The following is a 21327-nucleotide window of genomic DNA, read 5'->3' on the forward strand; positions in this document are numbered from 1 at the left end:
TACATTCCTTCTTTATAGAAAAAGATTTAGGAATATAGCATCATAAAGTTACTATTTCAGATCATCATCGCGCAAATACAGGAAGAAGCAGCAATAATGGGTGTAAAAGTTCCATAGTGCATAGCTTGGTTGCAAGTCATCCAAGATATCATTGGGACAAATGTTCTGACCAAGTTTCATGAAGATCGGGCAATAAATGTGGCCTCAAGAGTGTTAACAAGGTTTTACTAAAGCCATATAAGTAAAAATGCCCCGCCCCCTGGTGGCCATGTTTTTCAACCAAGCAGAACCCTTTTCAAACTCCTACAAGATATCATTGGGACAAATCTTCTGATTAAATTTCATGAAGATTGGACAATAAATGTTGCCTCGAGAGTGTTAATAAGGCTAATATTGACGCCGCACAATGCACTACCGACAAAAGGCGATCACAAAAGCTCACAATGAGCATAGTATTGTGCTTAGGTGAGAAACAAGCAAATTCGTTGAATTCCCCGCCATATACATTTCGCAAATGGATGGTTGCAGAAATAAAATGAAAAAAGAGCTGTAACTCTCATTTAAGAAAGTGTAGGGTTATTGTTCTTGTGCATTGATATATATACACCCATGAAGTGTCATGTTCAAATCTTGAATAGTATCTGAGAAATAGCTCTATGAACACAAAATCTCGCCTTTTTATATTAGAGTAGGAAGATGTCTGTGTGAAGAATTCTTTATTTAAGAACAAAATCCCTCTGTTTGTCCTTAATTGTGACACATTTTAATAAATATTGCACATACAGTAACTGTTATTCTATCAACAAATACAGGTTATAATTAGAAGAAGGATTCAATATGCAAGTATATGTTACTTAGATAATTTAATATATTTCCGCGACCCTATAAAAACTGTCAACGATTGGCAGCATATATACAGGCATTGAAATTAAGTATTGCAATTTTTTTCCATTAATGAACATAGATTATGCTAAGTTTAATCAAGAAAATGCAGTTTGTGCAAGATAATGATGAAAAATAAGTTAAATTCCAATCTGAATTTTGCAAATATCATAATTATAATAGACAAAAATAACTCAATTCGAGCATATAGTAATTAAACATAGGGGAACTTGCCCTTGAGACGGACACTTTTATATTTGTAGATGCTAAGATCAGTTTGTTTTGAATGATTTGAGACTTTATAACAAACACTTTACCCTTGGTACTCGAAATTAATAAAATTATAAAATCAAATGTTATCAAATATTTTCTCACCATGAATTCTGATATGTAAGTGTTAAGTCCAGAAAATGTCATTTTTTTTGTTTTTATGTCTTTAACTTAATTGAATGAGTGACATATGCCAGACAAGGTATTTAAGTTGTGAAGCCTTACCTATGAGGTAACCTGTATAAACCTGAGATAGCGTTAACCTTTCTGAATTTTGTTGACCCAATGATTTGAATGTAATTTGTTACCATTTTAATTCATTCTTAAAAAATAATGTGTACATGATGCAAGTTTTAAACATGCCTTTACTAACTTAATCCTAACAAACAGAACTCCATGCTTGTTTATAATATCGTGCCTCTTTTATCACAATTAAAAGTTTGTGACTCGTATCTTTCAGAAATTCAAAAAGTTTGTGACTCATTGTTTCGCAACGTGAGCGTGAGCGGCCAAAGGCCGCTTCACAAAGACTGAACAAAAGCTCTGACCATGAGTATGTTGTGCACAGGTTAGTTAAACAGGTATTAGCTGAACCAATATTTACAAGAAAATAAGTAATTTGATGGATGCTCCCAATGTCAATCATAATGTAATAATATTGTTATAGAAACATGCACATTCGTTGAATTGATATCCTCCGCCAAATAACGTTAGTTTATTGATGGTTGCAAATCCCTTTATATATGGTTTATTCCTAAAACATATTTAAGTGTAGCGTAACTGTGTCTATACATAGCACTTCTCGTTGATATCTATACACCCATGCACTTTCATATTGAGCATATCTGAGATATAGCCCTGAAAAGTTACATCATACAAACAAAACTAAGGGCAATAACTCTTATTTAAGAAAGTTTAGGGTTATGGCTCTTGAGCATGTCACTTCTCGTCATTGATATCTATACACCTATGAAGTTCCATGTTGAATCTTATTTAGTCTCTGACATATAGCCCTAAATTGTTTGTGACAGATGGAAGGGCAGTTCGGAGACCGACGGACAACGCCGAGTCTATATCCCTCAGCGACGGATAATAAACAACATGTTATGATGTTAAGAGCCATCTACACATTTTTCTTATTATTTCTGTCTCCCTGGATGTCTTGTACAATACCTGAATTTTGGAATATCTGACATTTGAGTTATTTACATAAATTTAACTGAAAGAAACCTAAAATGACCAACAGGTATCCTACATTGAAGCTTAACAAGAAATAACAAGCGGAAAATTATGACCCTGAGAAGTTCACATGAGTTCAAGGAACACCTAATGTTTGAACATATGAGACCAATTTTCAAACTTAACCTTAAATTTGTAAATAATAAGCATTTTGACCAAATTTCACCAAAATCGAGTCATGCATGTGGCTCCCAGTGGTAACTTGGTGTTTTGGATGGTTTCAACTGATATCATAGTTTGTGGACACATGTCACCAAGATTCAAGCAACGTTTATAAATTGTGACAAAGATTCATCTATATTATGTCATAAATGTGGCCGCTAGAGTGGCAACAAGGTTATTTTAAGATTTGACCAAGTGACTTAGTCTTTCTATACGCAGTAACCAGATCGTTCTCGGTCTAGATATATTTTCAAGATAAACATTTTGACAAAGTTTCATGAAGATTGAGTCATAAGTGTGACATAGCTGAATGAGCAAACATCATAATAGATTCACAAGTGGTGAAAAGCATGAGCAGGCAGTAGGGAGTGCACGAAAAGCCATTCAATACATAAGATTTATTTCTCATTTCTTCATTTTTTCGCATGTCTTTAGCCGTTGTTCATTTTGTATATTTTAAACATTCTCCAAAAAGTTAATGAAAACAAATAAAAGCTTAAAACAATGAAAAATTATAATGCTGATTCCGTCGTAAGGTTATAGGAAAGTATGTAAATTAACATAAATATAGTTATTTCAGTGGGGTCTAAACCAGAATAACATAACATATTCCTGTGACATTGATATCTGACACGCTTATCTCAAAATCTATACAAGTGGTCATTATATATACCACTATTTAAAATCTGAAGGAATCTCAATATACGACAATTGACATACTATTCTCGAAATGTATAGTGTCTTTATAAAGTACCAATTACTTTTTATTATATGAAGGGTTCTCAAGAGCAAAGCAGACCCTAATATTTACCTACTGATAGGTGACTTCTATGGCATTGACCTTAAACCTACTGAATCCAAATTCAATAGGGGTCTTCTATGCATAAAACGAATCATGTTGTGAAATATCAAAGCTGTAAATTAAATTGTTCAAAAGATATTCAACAAAAATAAAGAATAACGCCTGAATTACATACAAAGTGATGGGCAGATGAAAAGGGAAAACAATGTTTCCCCCCCTGTACAGGAGGAGATATAAATATATTTTTTGGATATAACATAAGAAGGTGGCTTGAAGCATGACTGTTTATTTGATTTACACAAAATGACAATTGTAACGTAATAATTGTTTAGTTATTGTTCAGCAAAATGTTGCACAGCTGCTTTGACTTAGATCTTAAACCAGCTGACCTTGTTATCTTCCTAACCTTCCAAGTAACCATTGTACCTATTTCCATGATCTTAGGTCAAAGTATTAGTTAGATATAGTTAGATATAGTTCCAAATGAAAACGTCTATTGACAGACCATCCGACTGGTTTATCCACAGAGGGGTGCAAAGAAATATATTCTCGCTTATTCGAAGGGGTGCATACATTAAATTTGGATATTATATACTCACATGACACTTGGAAATACAAAACTATGGGAATCTCTCCTTGTGAATTTTTAGCAATCACACGATAGCTTCCAAAATCCGCCTCCTGTATGTCAGAAATGCTCACATTTGACTGCAATCGATCCACAGACGTTACAATTGATACCCGTGAAGAGGTTTCTATTTCTTTCCAGCCTGAATCATTCAGTTTCTGCCAGGTATAGGTTGGAGCTGGATATGCAATCATCGTAACGGAAATGTCAGCTGAGGAGTGGAGACTACCTGTTACATTTGCACTGTGCTGTATAAATGGGGACAGCCTTGGTGTACCTAGTATAAGACAAAAAGCCATGCGTTGAAAGCACCAAGTTGATTGCTGTTGCATAACAATGGGCACAACTCACTCTTCAAAATTAAAGGTTTAAAGCAATTCATGTGTTTATATATAATGTATTTGAAGGATGTATTATAAGTGTGTCTTAACAATAATATCAACAATATGGACAATATAACGGCACTGTTCAGCAATCGTCCTATTCATGATATCAAGTTAACTTAGTCCAAATAATACAGGAGGACTGTTAAGCTATGATTTGCAGAGAGTTTAGCAAAGATGTTGATAATTAATATATTAATCAATTTAAATCAAACTAAATGCCATCCCCTAACAAGGAATATTTTGAAAAATTAAATGCTTATTACACTCTGAATACAATTATATGAAAATGCACTTTTTATAAAATAAGTGCATTCAATTAATATCATTCATATAATATACTATTTGAAAGTGCTCTAAAAAATAAAATCCCAAAGTAGGTTTGATTTCAATAAGTAAGACATCAAGAAAATACAGTTCAAAATCACTTTATTGTCCATCATCAACAATACCATTTTCATCCTAATAATTAAAAAATCATCATAATCATCCTTATGATTATATCATGAACATTAACACCACCTTTATACACTATATTTACATAATAAAAGTATACTTTTCATGTTTCAAAGTTATAAGACAAGAGTTTTTCAGATATTTACATCAACATAAGCCTGATAAATGCAAATGCTTTTTGAATAAGGTTAAACATTTTGAATTAAAGATGTATAAAAAATTGCCACAACACACAAGCGCACCTTAAGGTCCCGTTCAAAGACATGATTTTTTTTAAAGACCATACACTCTGTGAATTGAACTGAGAATTAAAAGTGTTAATGTGGTAGGAAATCAATTTTCTCACCAGGATGTATGAAAACATGCCTGCTTGTCAATCACCTTATTATAATGATGACCAAATGGTTGCAAAAAAAGTTGATTTTTGCTAAAGATATCTCCTTAACATTTTCCATTTGTTATGAAGGTTTCCAAACATTTCATAAGAAGAAAACCTATGTATATTTTAAGAAATAAGGCTAAGGCTACTACAAGGAACCGCACATACAAGCCCCAGCTGTACAGGAACCACACATACAAGCCCCAGCTGTACAGGAACCGCGCGAGATGATACAGCAAGTACAGAAACAGCTGCAGATGCCACATCATTTACCAAAATTAACACTACCGACTTTCAACGGTGAATTAATGAGATGGCCTACGTTTTGGGATTCGTTTTTATCCGCCGTACACAACAACCCCCACTTGCCTGACACACAGAAGTTTTCATACCTGAAATCTCTTATGCAAGACGAAGCTGCCAGAACAATTGAGGGATTCACGCTAAGTAACGCCAACTATCAGCAAGCTGTAAATTTACTACAACAGCGTTATGGACAGATTCAGAAGATCACCGCTGCCTACATGTCCAACTTACTACAGCTGCCGTCACCCGCCGCAAACATCCGAGAGCTTCGTTACTTCTACGATCGTCTGGAAACCAACATCCGAGATTTAGAGGCACTTGGAGAGGTACAGGATTCCTACGGTAATCTGTCGATTCCTATCATTTTAGAAAGACTCCCTCGGAAACCCGCTGAAATCTAGCCCGAGAAAATAAAATCGGAACGTGGACTCTTCCAGATTTGAGGCAAGCTATTTTTCGCGAGATAGATATTATGGAAGCTGGGAACAGTCTTGAAATCCGCGACACACCATTTCCGGCAGCAGCCTTCCATTCAAGTGCCCGGATGAACGAAAATCGACAGAAGCGAACCGATGCCAATACGCGAATGACGTTCAGTGAACGTGAGAGTAAAAAGAGGCGAACAGAATGTGTATTTTGCGGTATGCAACATAACGATGATTGTTATTCTGTAAGTATTATTCCCGAGAGAGTTTCTATTGTGAAGAACAAGAAACTGTCTTTTAATTGTTTAAGTAACAAACATTCAGTGAGAGATTGTCCATCGTCATGGAGATGCAGACATTGTGCACGTAAACACCACACGAGCTTGTGCGAGAATACACACGCAAAGACGCCGTGCACAGGAAACGGAACAGCCGTTACCAGAAGTCATCCGAATGAGAGTATCGGAAGTGCTTGTAACAATGATACCGGTGCAACAGTGCTTCTAACCACTGCGAAATCGACCCCCTCTAGCGTGCTGGTGAAAACTGCGGTAGCGCCAGTGTATTCACACGGTTTGTGCTTAGACGCTAACATTTTGATGGATGAAGGAGCACAGCGGTCTTTCATCACACAGGATATGGCCGATCATCTGCACTTGAAGCGTGAAGGATTCTGACGTCATTAATCTATCCGCGTTTGGAGATCGAGACCAACGTGTGTTGATTGTACCCTTCATTGCAAAACCACTGTCCAACTACTTCCGGTCATCTGTAACAGATCTTCCTTATCTCCGGGGCCGTAAGCTTGCACACCCAATTACATCAGAAGCAGATTTGGAGATTAACATTTTGATCGGTGCCGACCATTACTGGGATATTGTTGGTGATGAAATCATCAGAGGCGACGGTCCTACTGCAGTTGGATCTCGTCTTGGGTTTCTTATTGTCAGGGCCACTTCCGGAAAGCGCAAATCATGGAACAGGCGTTATGGATGTTATCACCGCCAAACCGGAAGACGCAGAACACGCATGCGCAGTCGACCGTATGAAAAGCTACCAAGACACGTGTATAACATTTTCAGACGGTAAATACACAGCAAGATTGCCATGGAAAGAGGAACACGCTACTCTACCTAAATAGCAAGGAAGAGAACAGAAAATAGCATAGGAAGACTTAGTAAAGACCCAGCAACACTTGCCTGTTATAGCAAGATCATAAATGACCAAGAGAGACGCGGAATTATTGAAAGGGTCGAAAACGATAGCACATTCGCTGGTATTCACTATATTCCACATCATGGGGTTAAAAAGGACTCTGCTACAACTCCAATGACAATTGTTTACGATTGTAGTTGTCGAAAAGCAATCGGAACTGCCAGTCTCAATGATTGTTTAATGTCAACGCCACCGGAACTCAATGAGCTCACACTGCTGCTGATGAAGTTTCGAGTAGGCAAGTACGGTGTTGTCTCTGACATAGAGAAGGCATTCCTCAACGTTATTCTACATGAAGATGATCGTGATGTCACAAGATTCCTTTGGCTGTCGGACCCTACAGACCGATGCAGTCCACTAACGACATACCTTTTCCGAGCTGTTTTATTCGGAGCAACGTGTTCCCCATTTATTCTAAGCGCAACAATTTTGAAGCACTTGACCCTGAACAAAGACAACCCAGCGGCGAGCACGATCAGCAATAACCTATACGTCAACAACGTTGTTTCAAGTTTCACATCAGAGACTGAGGTACTGAAGTACTTTCGCCACGCACGTGATTTGATGGCAGCCGGCGGCTTTAACCTGAGATCATGGACGTCAAATTCAAGCGCACTGAGGACTACGACAGAAGCTGAAGGTGTCGTAGACAGGGATGCTGTGATAAAGGTGTTAGGTTTGCTATGGGAACCGGAAATAGACCAAATGTCATTTGTCATGCGCTCCATAAATTGCAAGGAAAAGGCTACTAAGCGTGGAATTTTACAGAAGACGTCGAAGATTTATGACCCAGTCACTATTCGTTCAAAGTTGCTGATTCAGCACTTATGGAAGCGGAAGAATGCGTGGGACACACCAATTCCGGAACGTGAACAAAACACCTGGCTACACATCGCATGAGACTTAAATGAAGCTATGACGACATCGTTCCCGAGACAATATTTTCCGGACAACCCATCGAACATGGTCGATGAAGATTACGTGTTACACGTATTTGTTGACGCCAGTATACGTACGTACGGCGAAGTCACGTACCTGAACTCATCGTCGAGTTCAGCGTTCGTCTTTGCCAAGAACCGAGTGGCTCCAGTAAATGAATTATCTCTACCGAGGCTGGAATTAATGGCGGCGCTCATCGGCGCAAGTGTCGCCCAGCACGTGATGAAAGCCGTTCTTTGCAAGAGAGTAGTCTGCTGGTCTGACAGTCAGATCACGCTGCATTCGATACATTCTACAAAACAATTAAAACGTTTTGAAAAGAACAGAGTAGAAGAGATCCGGAAGCTTGTCCCAGACGCGGAATGGTGGTATTGTCCGACAGTCGACAATCCGGCGGATCTCCAGACACGCGGCATCTTTGCGTCTCAACTTAAGAAAAGCATTCTTTGGAGAGAAGGTCCCCCATGGCTGAATGACAAAACTAAATGGCCGTCGTGGAATACAGCAGCAATCACGACAGTGTTGTTGGAAACAGAAGAAGAAAACGAAGAAGAGACTAAAGAAGAAGAAGATGATGATAATGATGAAATCGTTTGCGTACAGACCTCCAACCTGATGTCGGCAATTGATTCTCATTCCATTGTCGATTGCGAAAGATTTATCCCTTACCGGAAATTAATTCGTACTACTGCTTTCGTATACAGATTCGTAAGAAATTGCCGGTTAACACCAGAAACTCGACAACTCGGTTTTATTTCTGTGAATTAAATTTACTTTGCTGAGAAAGCATTGATTCGAAGTGTCCAGAACCACAGCTACAATGATTTAATTACAGAGCTTAAAAACAACAACATACGACAGTCGATCATTAAGCAATTACGTCTCTTCATTGACGATGATGGATGCATTCGCTGCGTCGGGAGGATTCACAACGCACGAATTCCTGCAGATACAAGATTCCCGTATCTCCAGCCTACACGTAGTCATTTATCGACATTGATCATTAGAGACGCTCTTGCAGCCAGTTACATGCCGGCATTTTGCAGACAGTAACTTACATACGACAAAAATACTGGATACCTTCAATTCGCCAGCGAGTCAATGGTATTTTAAGGAAATGAACTACGTGCTTGAAGATCAACTGCAGACCCTACAGAGCGCCTACCTCCCCTCAACTTCAGAAAGACAGAGTTTCCGGCGAGGCACCGTTCACTGTTACCGTCGTAGACTTTACGGGCGCCCTTCACGTCAGAGAAAAAACAGGTATACAGAAGTTGTACATTTGCCTATTTACCTGCGCCAGTACCCGGGCCGTGCACCTTGAAGTTGTTCCCGACTTATCAGAAGAAACATTCATGATAGTATATAGACGGTTTGTCAGCCGACAATCCGTACCGAAGATCATGGTGGCAGACAATGCGACCACTTTCCGAGCTGCGGCGAGTCACATTCGCCGATTGACACACAACACTCAGGCGTGTCTTGCAGTACAGGGCACATAATGGAAGTTCATACCGCAACGCGCACTTTGGTATGGTGGTTGGTGAGAACGGCTAATAGGCGTCACGAAGAAGACCATAAACAAAGTACTTGGTAATGCTTCAGTAGACCTACATAAACTGCAGGCCGTCGTCACTGAAGTAGAGGCAATTATCAATAATAGACCGCTGACATTAGTTTCAACATCACGTGAAGATCCAGAGCCGCTAACACCCGCTCATCTGTTGAACGGCAAGCGGATGACGTCACTTCCTACATACGACACTCCCGATGCAGGCGATATCATTTGGCGCAATCATACCAGAGATAACGCAGCACGGCGTTTTGACCAACACAGACGAGTCATCGACCAGTACTGGGCGTGCTGGAAACGTGAATACTTGACGTCACTACGCGAGGACCATAAGACGGGAGGGACTACCGAGCAGACTTAACGAGTAGGTGATGTTGTCATTGTACATGACGATTTCTCGCCGAGGTTGCAATGGAACTTGGGCGTCGTTTAAGAGCTGATCCTGCGTAATGATGGACTCTCGCGTGCAGCGCACGTGAAAACCGCAAATGGACTGTTGACACGACCCATAGTTAAACTATATTCAATGGAACTTAATGTGATGGACACTTAGTAACAGTTATAATAAACATGATGAACTTTACAAACGAATATTGTAACTATTCGAGTGCATGAACATTGATTGAACATGATAGTGTTGCATTTATCGTCATGATATATTATTTTGTCGGCAAGATAAAGTTAGGATTTTGGCGCGTCGTCGCACAACCGAGGTCGCCGCAATCGTTCACGTTTTATTTGACGTCATATTTAAATACTTGCTTTTGTACGTTACATTTTGAAAAGTCGAGTAAAGGTACGAACCTACACAACGCGTAGTTTTCTATTACGATCGCACAGTTCTATATACCTTAGTTAATTAAATATTCACTTACATAGCACATAGTAACGCAGAGTCCTCTTGTCTGCCGATGGATTCAGTTCATTCTGTGACAAACATGTGTATTCTCCCACGTCATTCTCACAGGAGCTGCTTGGTTTATTATACTCTATCTGTCTGACTGAGGCATTCTCTTGTACAACTACTCCATTTCTTGTCAGCGCTATGTCAGGCCATGGATTACTGTCTGTCACACAAGTGAGTTTAAGTGGAGTCCCTTCTGATACTTCAACGGTTATATTCCCTTGGGCAGGATTTGCATAGAATGCAGTGATGGCACTCCTGTCTGTACAATCAAATCCATTTCACAATAAATAAGTTTTAAAGGTTACCAATTGCATACATATTTTTGTAAAACATTATATAAAACATAAAATAAATTATAAAATGATATATTTTTTATTAATATAAAATACGGTGTTCTTTATATAATTAAAAACCACTCATACAACTGCCACATTTCATATTTATGTCAAAAAAGTTACAAAAGAAGAATTTGTTGTCTGAATGTTTTTATTTAACTTCAAAACACTTTTAAAAGTGAGAAGAAACTGATTTATGGACAAAATACAATAACTTATTTTTATAAATTGTCACCAAAATATAAATGTTATAAGTTTGAATAATTATGAAAACTTACATTTAACATTAATATAGACATCAATTGATGTTGTGCCATTTTCTAAAGCAAATCCAGTAGGTTTCATATGATTGAGGGCTGTAAAGTTGTAATAGTCTGCTTTTGCCCGCGTAATTCTGGTGAACGTTATTGCTTGATTATTAGTGGAAATGCCTCCACTACGTCTGACCCAAGTATATATTGTGGCTGCAGGATATCCAGGCATGACATCAAATGACAAGGTAAATGTGCTATTCTCCACTGTTGATATGTAGCTGTCATTGACACGGGATGTAGTGCTGTCTCCTTGTATACGGATACCAGACTGGATTCCTGGTGGATCTGCATGTCAATAGAAATCATGATTATTTCTCTTAGTTATTACAGGGCGTGAAGTGTACATGTTAAATTGTCTATTTAAAAAACAACAGAAAATACCATACTTTTTGGTACAAACATGTTTTTCATAAAACTATGACTTGCAACATTTCGTATAGTTGTAGTTATGCTACTTAAATGTTAATATGCTGCAAATGAGAAAACGGCAAGAAAAGCAAGCATTTCATATTTAATATCTTCTCAGTTTTTTAACTTGTCCTAAAGATCTTTTAACCATGTTATACAAATTATAATTCTGCTCTACAAAACGTAAGACACTTCATAAACAAGAACCACACACTGAACAACAGTAAATTAACTTCCAAATAAAGATGCATTCACAACAGAAAACTAACATCAAGATAATAGAGATACTTTATAACAGTCAAGTAAAAGTCGCAGTCCTATTAATGCATGCAGAAAACGAAAACATTCCATCATAAAGTGTTCAAATCCTAAAACCATGTCATGTGTCAGCATGGTCTTAAACATATAAAATTATATTCAATTTAAACTGTTCAACATGACACAAAACATTCAAAATAACTGTACGATAATGTAAAAACGACATATCATCTTTTTAAAGCAATATAGTACATACCAATAAGGTTTAAAAATTAGAAATGTTGTTTTTAAATGCATTGATAAAGTTGTGTTGACCTAACAAAAGTTCCCCAAATAAACCACTTAATCTGTTTTAAATTGTAGTGTTAAAGTTTCAATTTTGGTAATAAATAAACACAATTTATTAAATAAGATAGGTCTATTATAAAAGTTAAATCCTGGAATTCACATAATATTAGCTCAAATGTTAGAAATTGCAATGTAAAAAAACAATTATTAAGTAATAGAAGTAATAAAACCAAACCGTCAGCAAAATATTAAAATGAATGAGCCCCTTTAACATAACACAAGTCATATGTACTGTGGTAGCTATTTAGGTGTTTTTTTTAACTCTAAATCACAATTGTGGATAAAAATCATAGTAATATTTTCATATTATTTAACAACACATATGACATCACATTGATTATTCACTCAATATTTATAAATGAAATTTACATAATTTTTTTTTTTGTCTTGCTGACGTCACTAAAACTGATAACAAATTAAACAAGAACTGCGCGGTCGGAGATATATATCCCCCCCCCAAACATGGATTTGATCAAGTGACGCAAATTTCAATAAGGGTCATCTACTGTCCAAGGCCAATTCACATTTCAAATTTTAAGTGTCAAGTCAATCGGTCAATTTGTTGACGAGTTATTGATAAGAAACACTTTTCACAATTATTGTGACAGTAATATTGACCGTTGCTATAGTTAACCCAATTTCAATCGGGGTCATCTACTGTCCAAGGCCAAAGCACATGAGAAGTATCAAGCCAATTGGTGGATCAGTTGACAAGTTTTTGATCGAAAATGATTTCACACTTTGTGTTACAGTGACCTTGACCTTTGACCTAGTGACCAAAATTTCAATAGGGGCCATCTACTGTCCAACCCTAATCCCCATAAGAAGTATCAAGCAAATTACGTCAGTGACCTTTACCTTTGACCTAGTGACCCCAATTACATAAGGGGGGCATCTACTGGTAAAGGCCAATGTATAAAGGAAGTATCAAGCCAATTGGTCAATCTTTTCACAAGTTATTGATCGGAAACAATTTTCACCTTGACCTTTGATCTAGTGACCCCTATTTCAATAGAGGTCATCTACTGGCAAAGGCTAATGCACAAGGGAAGTATCAAGCCAATTGGTAAATCCGCTCACAAGTTAATTAACCAATTGGTCTCGACATCCAGCGAAACAATAAACCCCCTCTTCATCGAAGGCGGGCATAAAAAGTAGAACTATTATGCAGCAAAACAAGAGCACCGCATAACGGTTGCCAACGCTCGGCTGCGGGTGCAGTTATAGAATAAATGAGAGCTTGTCATAATTTTTACAGGTCACAGTAACCTTGACCTTTGAGTTAGTGACACAAAAATGGGTGTGGCGTGTCATTAAGGTGCATCTACATTTGAAGTATTAAAGTTGTAGGTGGAAGCACTTTTATTTTAGAGCAAAATGTCAAGGTTTTAGCACGACACGGAGTCCGGCGTTCGACGAGCTGGCTATGACTATACCTCGGGTTTTTCTCCAAGAACAGCCGAGCTAATTATATGAAAATTTGTGGTGGAATAAGCAATAATTAACGATTGTTCCAAGGATTGTAATCAAACCACTTAGGCTATTGTCCTTGTGATTTAATTATTTAGCATCGGAACGGCAAACTGTTGATTATAACCCAATTAACCAATACTTAGCTGATAATTATTTTCTTAACTTCCACATCTGTATTTTATTATTAAAGTTCCTTTTACACAGACGTCCACTACAGCCGCAATGATTTCCGGTCATTTTGCTGAAGGCTACTTTTGTGTACAAAGGGCAGAGCTTGACCATGAATGTGTAAGACAATCCCTAATTAAACATTTGGCATTCTAATTTTAAAACTTAAAATGTAGATGGCACTGTTTTGTTTCCAATCAGGCATTGAAGATGCCAGAAAGGTACAGAAGAGATATGATCAGAAAAGGAATGATTTCAGATCGTTGCCAAGATCGTTTCCAATTAACTTTGGTGAACCCTTTGGGAGCTAGTGGACAGCATGTTTAATCTGAAGTTGTTGTCCATCAACCATCAAAACAAACATACTGTTTGCCTTAAAAACTAACCCAACAACAGCTCTCCAGTTGGAGACTTATGCCCCACCCCCCAAACAGGGCCTTGACACAGGATTTTTTGTGTCACAGTGACCTTGATCTTTGAACTAGTGACCCCAATTTCAATAGGGGTCATCTACTGTCCAAGACCAATCCACATGTGAAGTATAACGTAAATCGCTCAATTCGTTGACGAGTTATTGATCGGAAACCATTTTCACACTCATTGTGAAAGTGTCCTTTACCTTTGACCTAGTGACCCAAATTTCAATAGGGGTCATCTGCTGTCAAAGACCAATGCACACGGGAAGTATCAAGTCTATCAGTCAGTTCATTAAGAAGTAATTGATCGAAAACAATGTTCACACTTATTGTGTCAATGACCTTGACATTTGACCTAGTGACCCCAATTTCAATAGAGGTCATCTACAGTCCAAGGCCAATTCACATTTGAAGTTTCAAGTAAATCCGTCTATTCGTTAAGTTATTGATCGGAAACGATTTTCACACTTATTTTGACAGTGACCTTGACCTTTGACCTAGTGACCCCAATTTCAATAGGGGCCATCTACTATACAGGGCCAATGCACATGTGTAGTCTCAAGTCAATCGGTAAATTCGTTAAAGAGTTATTGATCGGAAATGATTTTCACACTTATTGTGATAGTGACCTTGACCTTTGACCTAGTGACCCCAATTTTAACAGGGGTCATCTACTGTCCAAGGCCTATGCACCTGCGAAGTGTCAAGCCAATCTGTGTTCGATTTGTTGACGAGTTATTGATAAAAAACGAACTGGTCTACCGACAGACCAACGGACAGACATCCAGCAAAACAATATACCCCCTCTTCTTCGAGGGGAGGGGGCATAATAAAAGTTATAAACGTTAAAGTATTAAGCCATAAGTTTTAATGTAAATTGTTTCCCAAAAAATTGGAAGTATCAGAAACCAATGCCAGTGTAACATCACAGTATATACTTATTACTACACACGCAAAGAATAACACTTAGCGATAACATCAGACTTAAGTCTCTGTATGCCATCATAAAACTGCAATGAAGTATAGCTTACATGTTCTTTGATTAATGCTCTTAATACAGTAAGATGTGACTTAATACATACACAAAAGTTGAATATCTAGAATGGTTGAATTTGTGCCCGTTGTTGCCTGGCCTACACTGGGGACCATGATGTTGTTGACAGTAACTCGATACTGGCTTGTTAGTACAGCTTGTATGCTATTAACCCTGAGCTCTGGTCCCATTCGAATTCCACCATTTGGTAAAGTCCATGTGTAATTGTATGGGGCAGGGAAACTGGTGCTGTCACATCGTATATTAAATGCTTTATTTCGTAAGACATTCACTAGTCCAGATGTAAATCTGGACGAGCCGACTGTGCACTCAATAACTCCAGGAGGAACTGCAAGGCAATGCATTAAAACTGAATAAAATAGAATTGATCTTAACAAATAATGCGAGTCAGCATAAAATACATATGCTCCAGTATTATTTTGTGTTTCTTTTTCATATTATACACATACAATTTTTAAAGAGTGTATGTACCATATAAACCCCCTAAACTCTTCCTTAATATAGTAATGAATTTAAACCACACAAATAATTCAGCAATTCTAACAGTCAATTTGTTAAGATATGATGCCTTCAACAATTACAATGTTTTTGTAACCCTTTCTGTAGCTCTTTGAGAAAAAAACCAATATACAAGGTCTATTTTAGATATTGCAAAGGCAAATTATGAACAAATACCCAAGCAATGCACTTATAATTGTGGTAATAAATACATAATTGAGCTATAGCAAGCATAATATAAAAGCTATTGAACTACAACTGACATACATAAAAGTATCAAACAAAAGTACCACACCATTTTTTATGGGGAGGGGGAGCAGCAATGCTAACATAATTTGCATTTGTTTCCAACAAAACACTTAATGATCATTTAATATTATTAGTAACAATTCTTCATGGAACAAATTTCTTTCTTTTGATAAATAACTGTTTTCATGGGTAAACTATAACTTACACATTACTGTCAAGTTTAGTTGGTTTTCCTGGCGAGTCCCGGGTTCTATATTGTATCCAGTTTGGTTTAATGTATTGACCACACTGCATGTCTTGGTAAGGTTGGTCTGAGCTGTGGTCGACCAAGTCTGACTGATTCCACTCCATGTATAGGTGGGTGAAGGGTTGCCAGTAGCGACACAGGTCACAGAGAATTGTGTCCCTATGATAACATCTAGGTGGTTGTTAGGTATCACAGTACCAGAAGATGAGGTTCCATAGTAGAATATAGGTACAGATGGAGATTCTAAGATTTATACAAACATGCCATGAACAAGTACAAAAATATTATTTATAGTAAAGATAACTTAAACAGGCTTTCTTGTTATATCCAATCAGATATATATTTACCACAATACAATATGATTTACATCCACATTTTATACACATGCAAAGTATGAACCAAGCAAATATTTATAAGGAATCGTTTAAAACAAGTTATTCTATAAAGAATATACGAGAAATAACACAGTAGATCCATACAACTACACACTGTTAATAATGTCAGGTGGAAGTTCAAAGATACCATTCACCAGTGACAGTTGTGCTACCATTAGGAAATAGAAACACAGCGTCAAAATTAATATTCACATATTGATTATATTTGAGTCTATCAAAACTTTCCGTCAGAGTCTTAATTGCAATATGCACTCAATTAATGTATTGGTGATAACGTATGAATGTAAAAGAAATTACCAAGTATATCAATGTTGAATGTTGAATTTGCAAAACCATACTCAATCTCTCCCGTTGTTGGCTCCATTATGTTACGCACTGACAGACTGTATGTGCCTCCAGTTTGTATGTTGGGTACAGACAGCTCTGGATTGTTAACTGTGTTTCCATCAGGTGGGGTCGTCCATATGTAGGTTGGTGAAGGGTTAGCAATTGCGCTGCATGAGATATCAAATTTCTTGCCTCTTATAACTCTGACAGTGCCGTTGGTGACTGTGGCAGAACCAACACTACAGCTTGGACGAGATGGTGAGTCTGAAGCATACGTTTGCGATATACCATACATTTAATCAAACACTACAAATTACGATCAGACAATAATAGTAATATGTTATTTATGTTAAACCATCAAACAAACATAAATTAACCTTACATAGTACTGTGACCGAAACAGACTTATTCCTCGTCCATGTTGATCCAGATTGAAATGCAGTACAGGTACAGGTAGAGTCTACATTCATGTCGGCAGTCCAGTACACAGTCAGTGAGACAATGTCACCTTGCGTAGAACCATTGTGTGTACCATCATAGCAGTTCCAGGACAGAGTGGGCAGTGGATAACCACCAGTAACAGAGCAGGTCAGTCGTTGCTGGGTTGAAGAGCCACGTATCATCTTGTACACACCAGCACCAGGCAAAGCTTGTATAACTGGACCATCGCTAGGTAGATCTACAAACATGTACTAAACAGTTAAAAGATAAGCATATAATTCTTATTTACCGGTAACAACAATTGATATGTCTATGTATATTTGAGTATGTTAATGCTTTTTCCCAAATTCTCACCCTTACAGATAACAACCTTATTAAAACTGTATAGAGATACCTACATAATATGTCCAACTGAGGCCTGGTAGTTGACTGCACGGCAACGCCACCATTTGTTGCATCGCAGAACACTCTGTAACCATTGTCAGTCCTACTAGCTGTGTATGTCAGTGTACTGGTCACCTGGATTGTCCTATCTTGATGGATACTTTGTGAAGACACTATACCTGTCGTGATAGCAACCTCAGATGATCCCATGATCTCAGATGATTTGTACCATGTTACAGTTGCAGCAGGTTTCCCCCAGGAAGTTTTACAAGTGAATGTCTGGTCAGAGTTTTCAACAACCCGCACAGTATCAGATGACGGTGAAATTGTCACACTCGATATTTGAACTGGAAAAGTGGAGTTGTAAATATATAATAATATGATATTCTTCTTAAAATATCATGAGTTGGAATGTCACATTTAAAACACAGCTTCAACAGTTAGAAACTAACTATATCAATAATCAAAAGATGTTAACGTAGCCTTCATGAGGTCACAGGTTTTTTTATAAAATGTTGTAAAACAGGACGTTTGAGTAACACTTTCGATAGGAGGATGGAATAAAAATAAAAATAATGTCAACAGAGTGAGCAATAGGAATTAAAAATAAAATTAGAATTCGATTTTTTATCCTTTTTATTTTGTATGTCAGACAGATCCAAACAAGTGGGAAATGTGTGGAGTTCCAAACTGTTACACAGTTAGTAGTAATTGATCTTTACAGTATCTAAAGCGAATAAATGACAATTGATAAATGTAATTTGGTGATTTAAAGCTCGAATGATCACCACTCAAAACAATGGTGTAGAAATAATTGATTACTTCTGGTGTTAACATTAACTGGATAACAGGGTTAATTGTTACATCAGAAACACATTTAGTATAAAAAAAGAACCAACAAACTAGAATCCATAAAAACATAAATAACAAAAGCTGCGTTTAGGGAACATAATGCCCCCTACTGCGCTTTGAAGTCCCACACCAGCCATTTTAGAGAAAACAAATCCCATTAGTAAGCCAAAAATCAATGGACCGAAACGAACCTCACATTTCATTTGTAAGTCATGTAGGTAGACTCAAATACCCAAAATCAGCTCAATATCGGAGACCTATAAAAACACCAGAAAAAGGTTATAATACAGATAAGTCCAAGGCCTATAACTTCTCCAAAAATCAAATACAAAAACGGAAAAATATGACTTCCCATATCAAAAATGACCAGTACCTGCAAAATGATTTGTTAAAATTATCTCCATTTAAAACACTGTTGCCCGTATCTTCGTCAAAATTCAACAGACCAGAACGAATTTTACACTTCATCTAAAGGTCATGAAGGTGGACTCACATACCAAAATGCAGTTCAATTTCGTCAAGCGTTGTTAAAAAATCTGCGGGAAACAGAATGCCGGACAGACAGACGGATAAAGTTTATAAGTCCAAGGCCCATAATTTCGCCAAAAACTCATGGACCGGAACAAAACTCACACTTCATCTTTAAGTCATGTAGGTAGACACACACACCAAATATAAGGTCACTATCTGGACGTGCAGTGCGAAAGCTATGTGTCACCATACCAGGGACATGCAATGATGCTTTAGATCTCATTTGCGATTTATAAGAACTAATGTGTGCAGATTTTGTTTTGTTTTGTAATAAGTGTGGCTTCCAATAGTTTTGTTAGTCTGCATGACATTATGGTAGTATTTCAAAATGCTGTATTGTACGTGCATTAGTTCTGTGTTTGCATGGTAGAGGACCACCATATAATTTATATAAAATTTATATGTGTTACGATATTGTAGGAGAATTTTAAGTTTTTACTATATGCATATAGTGCAAACTAGGTATCCCCAGTTTGGGCCCAGAGTCATGATTTGCTAAAACTTTGTTATGGACCACAATATGATGTTATCTGCCATATACCAAATCTCTGTGGGATTTCGTTTCAGAGGAGACGAGTTCACTATATTCAAATAAAAGGAGCTATTAACTATAAGGGACATGTTTTTAACTAATCAAGAGGGTGGTGCAAAGTTTGATTTTAACAAACTTGCTAGAGGGCCACTATGCAGTGTTACATGTAATTTATCAAACCCCTGGGTCTTTTAGTTACAGAGGAAACGATTTTTCAACTTTTCACTTTATCCCTGTAAAGTCAACAAGTTTACCCCAGGGCAGGATCAATTTTGACCAACGGGGCATGATTTGAGTAAACGTGGTAGAGAACAATTATATGATGTAAGATAGAAAATATGACAACTGAGGGCCTTGTTGTTTTAGAGAAGATTTTGAAAGTTATATTCTATTTAAGTCTTTCATAATCATGTTACGCGGGCGATGTGGACTTATTTGACTACACGGTCATTATTTGAACAAACTTATTAGAGGATCACTAAATGATGGTACACACTAAATATTTAACCCCTCACCCTTGTGGTTTCATATTATATAATTGTATAGTTTTCATCAATAAAACCTATTTTTATCTAATGTGTTTACATATGCAACGAATCAGAACGATTTAAAGAACTTTCAATGAGAGCCGAGAACCATTCCTTTGAAATTTTGTTAAAATGTGCCAATCAGTTCAAGAGAAGTTGTTTGAAAAAGACATCACACTATCTGAAACGCAGTGTGCTCATGTGAGGTAATCAAGATCGTACAGGACCAACATTAGATGAAACAAGCTTAATACCATACAGTCTTGCAGTTTCACAGATGTCTAAATATTTTACCATATACATATGTAACACGTAACCCTAATAGCAGGGCCAATTTTGACCCCTGGGGCTTAATTTGAAAAAACTTTGAAAAAAGAAATTCTATGACAAAAACCTAACCTTAGGGCCTTTTAAGTGGCCACTGTATAAATAAGAAAAACAAACAATTTGACCCAAGGGGCATGATTTGAACAAGCTTAGTAGAGGCGTACCATGTAAGGACAGGAAAAATACAAAACCTCAGAGCCATGTGGATTCAGAAAAGATTTTAAAGATTTCTCTTAATACATATTAGGGAAACAAATAACCTTAAGGGCGGGGCAAAATTAAACTATTGTGGCATATTTTGTACAGACTTGGTTAAGGACCACCATTCAATGTTACGTGATTAATACCAAACCTCTGGGCCTTGTGGTTTCAAAAAAGTATTCATTTTTTTAGAAAACAGGTGACTTCCATGTTCAGTCGAATGCTGACGCCTGACACATATGCTCAACAAACATTATTGAAGACCACTTTACTATGTAAAAAATAGTAAGCCTCTGAGCCTTGCTATTTAAGTTTCCACTTTAAAAATCTATATTTAGCTCTGAAAGAGGGTACCCAAAGGATCATTGTTGTCAAGTTTCATTAACATCTGCCCAGTGATTCAATATGATATTTTTTTAAGAAAAGCACACACTGACGGACGAAGATATCTGACCATATTTCATAAAGACATAAAA

At 37.2% G+C, this 21327-nt stretch overlaps 1 protein-coding gene across 4 annotated transcripts in view; it reads right to left on the reverse strand.

Moving 5' to 3' along the window:
- LOC127856292 (nephrin-like) overlaps window positions 1–21327 on the reverse strand; it is an 83633-nt gene that overhangs the window by 42155 nt on the left and 20151 nt on the right. For all 4 annotated transcript variants that reach the window (XR_008037946.1, XR_008037947.1, XM_052392402.1 and 1 more), the window contains exons 3-10: window positions 17896–18228; window positions 17439–17735; window positions 17027–17320; window positions 16293–16577; window positions 15369–15668; window positions 11180–11500; window positions 10535–10825; window positions 3955–4260 (exon numbers count right to left, since the gene is read on the reverse strand). Coding sequence is in view for 2 of the 4 variants with exons in the window: in XM_052392402.1 (XP_052248362.1) it covers window positions 3955–4260; window positions 10535–10825; window positions 11180–11500; window positions 15369–15668; window positions 16293–16577; window positions 17027–17320; window positions 17439–17735; window positions 17896–18228 (2427 nt within the window). In the remaining 2 variants the exon portion in view is untranslated. The remainder of the gene's footprint in view (window positions 1–3954; window positions 4261–10534; window positions 10826–11179; window positions 11501–15368; window positions 15669–16292; window positions 16578–17026; window positions 17321–17438; window positions 17736–17895; window positions 18229–21327) is intronic.

The sequence above is a fragment of the Dreissena polymorpha genome, chromosome 13, assembly GCF_020536995.1.
Source record: "Dreissena polymorpha isolate Duluth1 chromosome 13, UMN_Dpol_1.0, whole genome shotgun sequence".
Taxonomy (NCBI): domain Eukaryota; kingdom Metazoa; phylum Mollusca; class Bivalvia; order Myida; family Dreissenidae; genus Dreissena; species Dreissena polymorpha.